The sequence below is a fragment of the Cyrtonyx montezumae genome, unplaced genomic scaffold (genome assembly GCF_038088225.1).
Source record: "Cyrtonyx montezumae isolate F1298 unplaced genomic scaffold, pur_monq_1.0 scaffold_13, whole genome shotgun sequence".
Lineage (NCBI taxonomy): Eukaryota > Metazoa > Chordata > Aves > Galliformes > Odontophoridae > Cyrtonyx > Cyrtonyx montezumae.
In genome coordinates this window covers 846,488-855,622 of record NW_027071859.1, presented here as the reverse complement: position 1 = coordinate 855,622, position 9,135 = coordinate 846,488, and the positions used below count along the sequence as shown (strand labels likewise).

The 9,135-nt window shown below is 39.2% G+C and overlaps 1 protein-coding gene across 3 annotated transcripts in view; it reads right to left on the bottom strand.

The window, feature by feature from the left end:
* Window positions 1–4,651: 4,651 nt before the first annotated feature.
* Window positions 4,652–9,135, bottom strand: part of PTCHD4 (patched domain containing 4) — a 79,774-nt gene continuing 75,290 nt past the window's right edge. For all 3 annotated transcript variants that reach the window (XM_065730417.1, XM_065730414.1, XM_065730415.1), the window contains one exon: window positions 4,652–6,619. In XM_065730417.1, the coding sequence (XP_065586489.1) occupies window positions 4,986–6,619 (1,634 nt within the window). In that variant the 3' untranslated portion in view covers window positions 4,652–4,985. The remainder of the gene's footprint in view (window positions 6,620–9,135) is intronic.

Here is a 9,135-nt window from a genome sequence, read left to right as displayed (position 1 = left end):
CATATCTGAGTCTGTGCCTCAGGTGTTGCACATGCTGTGGTGGGCAATTTTCACTTGCTTGGCCTGTTATGTTGTTTTATTCAAAACTATGGTGCAAAGAAGCATTCTGGGTGATGGATGAGCTTCTTTCCATGTTCAGACTCCATTCCTGTTCAAAAGCTTTCTTGCTTAAGACAGTATGATCCAAGAATCCAGATACTGGCAACTGCTTAATTACTGCATCCTCCACATAACACGCTCCATTTAGTTTCCACTTCACTTTAATCCAGAAATTTCCCTCATAGCAACATACTTCTAAGATAGCCCTGACATCATTCTGTATTTGAAGCCTTGGTGGAGGACACGCTGCCCGTTCATGAAGTATCCCTTCTCTCTAACAGTAATATATCTCTTGTTCACTAACTCCTTAATTTTGCTTCCTCTTAGTGTCTCCTAGGACATCAAATGAGAGCTTGAGGTACTCAAAAGCCTAGTGTTGCAATGAAAAAGAACTTATTAAGTTTATAATTACAAAAAAATTAATCAAGGGGACTTAGCACGGTGCTTCTGTAAAGACAATAAGCCAAGCTCTTGTCATAGTGAAATATGGAATAACTCAATTGAAATAAATCTTAATTAAGCTAGAGTCACTACTCAGTGTGACTTAATTAAGAGCAGAACAGTGAGAGGCTTTTGGGGAAAAAAGAAGGAATACTGATCATACTATTATTTTAGTTCATATTTCTTCCTTCCTCTATTCTTCCCATCTTGCTGCAGTAAGACTCAAATCTAAAGTTGCTTAAGTTAGCTCAGAAAGATGCAAACGTGGCAAGTTAGATCCATCCTGCTTAGGAATCTTTTGAAATTAAAAGCTGAGGATGATAGTCTAGAAGACAATCTCTTTAAAGTACTCATGCAAAGTGCCATGCATTTATACCTATCTTGATCATAAAAATACGTTGCTTTGTTAGGCAATAAGTTGATGAAAGTTCAAGTACTGGAGTACAGAGGAGAAGCCCTAATTCTAGCAAAAAAGACAGAGGAATACTAAAACTACTGGTATGGAAAAGTGTAATGGAAAAAATTACAGAGGACACCTCCGCTTCAGCTTCCTGAATGCAGCATGCAACTATGGCTGTACAATATAGGCAGATATATCCAACAAGCATATCACAAATGAAGAGGTCCATTTGTTGTGGTTTCATTTCTTACTGGATAGAAAGCATGCGAAGCCAAATATACTGTGGCAATACGTCTGTAGATTTCAACAGTTATCTCAACAATGAATTCAGACAGTATCAAGGGAATGAAATCAAACCAAGCAGGAAAATGCACGCAGGGTCCTTACCAGCTTAGGTAGGTTATGTCTAAAAGCAGACATTAATGGAATATATGCAATATCCCAGGGGATCTGCTGTAACTGGTAGGAAGCTTATAATGAAGATTCAATACGTAGCTCGGATTAAAGTGTCAACTTGCTTGGGTATGTGCACTATGTCCTGTTGCCACAGTTAACTCATGTAGCTCCAGTTCAGCTGAACAGGTGTTGTGTGGGTAGAAAATTTTCAAAAACATTGAAAGCAAAATAAAAAGAGTGGGAAGATATTAATAAACATGGTCTCTCAGCCTCAAAATTGTTCCCGTATAATTGAACTATAGAAGAAAATTATCTCTTTTTTTTGCTCGAGAAGTATTCCTGGGTCCAGAGAGACTGCTATATCTGCAGAAGTAGCAGCAGCAACGTTCTTTCCTGCAAAAGGACTGATAAATAAAGTAACAAAAAGACATCAATGAAGGGTCTGGTTTGTTTTGTGCTTCACTTATGCATTGCCATCAAAATCAAAAAGTCATTTTTAAAGAATGTAATCTGCATATTTTGTGTCTTCTGCATCCAAGTGCTACTGCACACACACGGGATTTAGACCACTGTGTGAGCCCATTCTCAGTCTTTACATCTGATTCCTTGGCTCACCACTCCCTGCCAGGGGGATTCCAGCAGCAAATGTATAAGCTCTGTTCTTCATAAAGGGCTCATATCCAACAGCAGACTTTGAGCTGAGTTACACCAGGGAATTATCCCTAAAATAGATGCTTGGGAGGCAAGACTCTAAGGCCTTTTTCTGTTCTCTTTCACTTGATATTTGGACATGTTAAGTAGGGTTAATCTCACCAAACTTGGATGAGCTGGCATAACCGATGTGCTTGAACTAAATACCCTGAGCTTCCATTATCACCAGTGGGTGGAAACAGGCATTTTAGAGGTGTGATTCATGCACAGCTTTAAAATGGGTCAGAGCTGTCTGTCTCTCTTTTATGACCACAAAAGAAGCTCAGATATTAATATCTTCATTGTCAACATTCAAAGTTAGACAAGATGCATCCCTGCTTTGAATGTTTTGGAAGATGTTACTTCCTTCAATACAATACATGACAGAGATCCTTGGGATATACCTGTGTGGTGCCAGAGAAAGCCATCGTGTTGCATGGGGAAGGTGAGAGAAAGGACATCTCCAGAAGCAATACCCAGGGCTCTCAGATGTGCTACAAAAGTCAGGTTTTGTATGGACAGTGGAGGAAACCTTAGAAGAGCTACGGAAGACTTGACATTCAAAACCAAAAAAGGATGGATATTGCATAAAGTTTTTGAGTTGCAGATCAAAGTTGGTAAATTCTTCCCAACTAGGAACACATATGAAACATATCTCAACATTAAAACATCCCCCGCTCCTGAATCTTACCGAAATATCCAGATCTTAGTTTCCCATCTGATCTAATATCTTGGGTCAAACCAATGACTTTGATCTAGATACACCCAAAGTTTAGTTCTGGGTCCAAACTTTGGAAGCTTTGCCGATCTAGAAAATGTATCTTTCTCTAAATCTTGTTGTGCACAAAAGGTCCCTTGAACAATCGAGAACTTTGACCACTCTTATAACACAGAGGTCTTTTTTTTTCTTTTTTTTTTTTCTTTTTGAAAAATGGTAGTGGCAAAGTACAGAAAGGACAGAGAAGAGGAAAAACTGCATATCTTAAAAACAGAAACAGCTGACGAGCATTAGATCTGCAATGGCTTTTTGTGCTGCAGGTGAATTTCCTCTGGGTCTCCCTAACCACAGAACAGTAGAAAGAGGCGGGAGATGTCACAGAACGAAGAATCAACTTGCAGAGAGCTTTTTAGTGAAATATATGTACAAACCCTCATCAGCAAACTCTGCAGACTCAGTTAACCACCCACAAACAAACATGTATACACATTGTGGAAGGCAAATAGCTTCCAGACATCTTTGTATGTACCCACAAGTAACACAGAGTAGACATAAACACTCCATATAGCGATATCTTTACATAGTGTCCTCGCGGATACTATATACTCAGGAAGACATTGCTCATGTAGGTGATGCTATACCATATTCCAGAGAGTAGAAAGCAAGCCCTTTTAAAATACTGAAAGGGAAGATGGACATGGCAAGCTCCAGTGGAGGGCCGGGCCAAGAGCAAACTGAAATGGCTAGATTAGTTTTCATCCCTTCTCTTGGGTTACTAAACTCTGTAGTTTACAAAGCAGAGAAAGTCATTCATAGTTTTTTACAGTACAATTTCCATTATTACGTGGTAACTGTGGATTTACCACATTCTTTTGTGAGATTTAAACTGCCAGAACAAAGCTTTATCTTGCAGAACACCACTCAAATATTTAGGAATAATTCCTCCCTCCCGTTCCCTTCCTATGGGTGACTGATCTGTCTTTTTACAACCGGGGGAGTTTCTTCAGTCCCATGCAAACACTAAGGTGTTTCATAAACGTTGTTGTTAGTTAACTTAATGTAGCAAATATCTGATGGACATTTTGCTTAAAGAAGGGGAAAATCCCACTTCCTGCAGCATATTGCAGGGATCATCAAACATATCCCTTTGTCTGCTGGACCAAATACATAATAATAGTACTGTGCGGGTGCTCCAGAGCTGACTCAGCTGTACCACAATCACATTATGTCTGTGATATGCAATCCATCATTACATTTAAAGCATCAGCTTGATTAATATTCAGTATTTCATGTCAACACTGATAAATGAGGATTCAGAAGTGTTACACTGCAGGAACCGCAACCATTGCTGCAGTGGTAATGGCCTGGGTTGATTCTGTGGCATCTGTTGTTTCAAGGGGAATTCTGCAAATCAGAAATACCAAAGTGTAGGTATGGAGATAGCTACCATTTCTGAACTTTTGGGATAACTCTCATCTGTCAGTTTTAAAGAAACTAAACATAATAATTCTAAATGACCTATGGCAATTTTTTCTCCTATATGAGCAGGATTTCTTACCCTTGGCAGTATAGCTTTGCCATCTAACTTTAACACAATAACTTTAACTGTGGTGTTATAGATATACGTGGTATACTGAAATTGGGAAGTACTTTGGCTTAGGCTGATTTAAACACCTACTTCCCAAGTACATAGGTTTTATGTTAAACAACTTGCTCAAGAAAACGAGGAAAAATACCATGGCATTTTTAGGTCTCTCAGTTTTGTTCCCTTTTCTCGTTTGAAATGCTTTTTCTTTTGCTTTGTTTTGTTCTGTTCTGTTTCACTCTGGGCAATTTTATCAAAGTATTCTCTTTTTCCCCTACTTTTTACTTAATGGCAACTTTTTTCTTTTTTTTTTCTTCCCACCTTTGCTTCAGTCTTAAATATGACAGATCAAGTAATTCCCATTAGAGCTACAGTTTGATATTCAGAAACACTTAACAGCCAATAAACTCCTTCCTGGTGGAGAATGAGAATTCAAAGGAAATATCTGTGGTTGTTTTCACTTCCATTATCTTTCACTACTTTTGTTAAAAAAGTTTGCACCTTGATGTGTCATGAACACCCCTTCTTGATCTTCCTTTGCCTTGTCAGACCTGGCCAGCACAAGCAGCTGAGATCTTTGCTCTATTTTCCCTGCATCTCTGTGCAACGCTTTTTTAAAAAGAGAAAATATTATTATTTTTTTTTTTCTGAGCCTTTCAGACTGCTGTCACGTGATCAGGATTCTCCTGAATCTCTATGCATTCGATCTCTTCTCGTTCCTTCCTTTTGGCTCGTTTCTTTTTTTTGTGGTGCTTTTTGGAAGGTGGGAAAAAGGTTAGAAAGACGGGCAAAATAACAAAACAGTGCAGAAGTGTGCAACTGCCGGCAAGTAGCAAGCATTTGAACAGTGTGAAGGTCAAGTTTGAAGGCACAAAGAGAAGGGGGACCAACCCAATAAGAAAGGAAGAAACGTTCTGCAAAATGGCTGTCCCATGCTCTTGAAGGGAGTTCTTTATACATTGAGTTCGGGTGTGCTCAGTAGCTAGTACAAATGTATAAAGCAGGGGTGCACAGTGATCTATGGCAAAATTCAAAGTGTAGATAAGGCACAGTGTAGAAATGCAATCCATGTCTACATTCCATAAGGTCATCAAGCCAAGGACGCCCAGCTCTATTGAGGTGACACTGAGAATTAACCAGAAATTTCCCAGAGGATGGATAACCAGGAAAAAGGTCAGTATTAACACCAGCAGGACGCCAAAGCCAGAAATCAGGACGGGCATAGTTACTGATAAACCATAGTGGTCCATGAAAACAAAGGTAGGGTTGAACACTATGAACTTGATGCTCTGTATAAGAGAGAGTGGTCTCAGTTTCTCCAGTAATTCCACCGCCTCCCTCTGTGTGTTTTCACTAGTCCTGGCCACCAGGTACAAACGAGAAGCTATTATGTTATTCTCATCTCCAGCTTTAGAGAATATGATGTCATTTTTGAAGTGCTGGAATTCTGGCTTTTTTAAAAACGAGCTCTGGAGGATACTGATAAAGTCACTTTTATTAGTTGCACTGATGTTACCCACTCGGAGGAACTGATAATACTGTTCAATCCAGGACACTGTGTTGAATCCTTGGCTCAGTGTTTTTAGGTCTTCTTGCACAGTGCCATTCCAGTACTCCAGGGGTTCGTAAATATAGAATCCTATCACTGGGCTGTAGTTGCTGAAGTACTTTTGCTGAATGAGGGCATATGAGACGCTTGGAGACTCACTGGCAAGAAGATTGATAATATTGGCTCCATCATTAATCTGTAAGCACCCCATAAAGGAGAAAGAGGCATAGATGAGATACAGTATCACCACAAAAGGCTTGACATAGATGTTGGTAATCCACTCATTGTAATGCTCTCGAAGGAAGTGCTGGATAAAGTGATGCTGGTACGGGTTGGTCTCATGATGAGAAGAATGTTGATGGCCGTCGTTCATCATGGTCTGGAACCACACAGGCTTCCGGTCCAGGTATTCCGCCGAAGGGATTTTACAGCAGAAGATACTGTGATAACGGTTCTGCTCCAACTGGCCAGCAAAGACCAGGCAGGAGCCAAAGAATGAGAAGATATAGAAGTAGTTCAACAGGATGGAGACGCACATGTTCTGGCAAAAGACTTTTACAGCTTCTATGTTAGTGAAAGGGCTTGCACCCATGCCAAAGGCTATGAAATACAAGGAGCTTGTCATTGTGTAGGACACCATGACATCTGAGTAGGCATCTGCTACTCTGTCCTTGAATGGAAGATTCTCTCTTGTTCGACGCCATCCTGAAAGAAGTTCAAATACTCCTTTGGTTCCATGACCTGAAATGAGAAAACAAAGCATATACATGTGCATAGATAAAAGAGTTCCCGTATTTTTATCCTGCAGAAGTAAAAAACCAAACCAAAACAAAAAAACGTTGTCAGCTAAATTGCTAAGTTTAGTTATGATTTTATCACCACTTTACCAAATGAGAAATTGTGATATGTCTGTGTAGGATTCGTTACCAGAAATCATATGTGGATACTTAAATAAAAAGCTTCACATTCTGAAACTCCCCATGCTCACCATCCCTCCAATGAAATGGTGAAATATCAGACACACTGCTGGCTTATGTTATGTTTTTCATCTAGTATGATCCCTAAGTCCTTCTCAGCAGGACCTACTCTCAAGGAACTCATCTCCCAGTCTGTATACATACCTGGGACTACCCTGACCCAAGTGAAAAACCTTGCACTTTGCTTTGTTGAACCTCATTAAATTCACAAGGGCCCACCTTTTGAGTTCATTAAGATCCCTCTGGATGGCACCCCTTCCTTCTGCTGTATCAACTGCATCACTCATCTTGGTGTTACCAGCAAACTTGTTGAGGGTGCACTTAACCCCATCATTGTCATTGATGAAGATGTTAAAGAGCACTTGTTCCAAGATGAACCCCCTGGGAGACACTGCTTATCACTGGCCTCCACCTGGACACAAAGCCATTGACCACAAACTTCTGTTCGTGCCCAGCCAACCTATTTCTTATCCACAGAACAGTCCATTCTTCAAATCCATCTCTCTCCAATTTAGAGATAAGGATGTGATGGGGGATCACCTCAAAGGCCTTGCAGAAATCCAGCTAGATGACATCAGTCATCTTTACTTTGTCGACCAGTGTCATCACTCTACCACAGAAGGTCATCGGATTGGACAGGCATGACCTATCCTTGGTGAAGCCATGCTGCCTGTCTTGGATTATCTCTCATGTGCTTTAACATGTCTTTCAGAAGATCTATTTCATGATCTTCACAGGCACAAAGGCAAGGCTCACCAGTCTGTAGATTCTTGAATCCTCCTTCCTCCCTTTCTTCTAGATGGATTCTTCCTCAAAATTCTTTGAGATATCTTACTATATTTTCAGTGTTTAAGGAATTAATTTTTAAACATTTATTAATGCAAATAACATTTTATTCCAGAAAATGCGTTACTTGTGAAAAAAATGGGCGTGACCAAGAAAGAGACACTTTGATTAATGCTTGAAAAAAGAAATGATATTCTACCATTAAGTACAAATAACCAGAATAATCTGTAGAATGGTTCTCTACCTGCCTGAAATTGTCACTTCTCATGCAAGCATCCACCCTACACACAAGTTGACATGTTGGTAATGGTGTTGAGTTGGATTCTTGGTCTGGATTCTTGGTCCACATTTACGGTCTGGAATTTGGTCTGTAAAACTAATTCTTTGGGATTTCTTTTCATGACTACATCTCCATTTCTGTCTCTTCTTCTCTCCTGTTAAGAAGGAATTCTCTTAGTTCGTATGAGTGGGCATTCAAGAAAGAGCCTGAGCCAGTCAGTGCTCTAAAGGTTCTTATTCTGTGTCGAGTTCTGAGAACTATTTTAGAAGTAAGGCCTTTTACCAGAAATAGAGACTAAATATACATTTACTGTCATACTCATCACAGTCACATTCCAGGAATTCTACAGCAATTAAAAATTTAGGACAGAATGGTTAAGTTTGAAGGCTTACTGGAAAGCTTACTGTAAAATGTTTAACTTGCTACAAATATTCATTATATACATATACAAATTTGTGTATACTATATGTGGAATACATACATATTGTAAATATACCTACTATATTCATATTATCCTATTATACATGCATATAAATCATATTATGCTTCTGTATAGTATGCATATATTATACCTATACTATGCATTATATATATGTTCTTCTAGTTCCCAGAAGAAACTTTCAGTTTGCAGGGGAAAAATAACATAAAAAAAGTTTCAGCTAAAAGGATTTGTCTTTCAAACCATTATTTTGTTCCAGAATTTAAAACAAATATTTAAATTTAGAATTCTCTGTTCTCCAAGTCAAACCCTGACAAAATTCTGGACAAGATCAGGAAACACAGTACAGAGTAGAGAAAGAAGTAGGAGATTAGAAGTGTTTCTATCCCTTTTTTGTGCCTCCACAATCTGAGGTAGAACTTCATGCAACAAAGCAGAAGGCAATTTTCTTGCAATAAACCAGAAATGTGACAAGGATGTTTGTAAATAATGAAGTCCAAAATAGTGAACAAAAAGTCTGTTGAGTTTGTCTTCTGATTTAAATAGTCCGGACTCATGCAGCTACTTATGTCGCCCAAAACAGGCTCCTGACTGCCATTCTAGACAAGTGAAATTATGGCATAAACTGTCAAGTTCTGAGAATGTTACCTGCTTTACTGCAAATCAGCGTCCCCAGTGAAAGATAAACATACAGTAATACCGAAATGTTGCAGTTAGCAAAATGCCCGTGCAGAAATACTGCTCTCCTGTGAATCGACATCTTGATTCAGGAGGG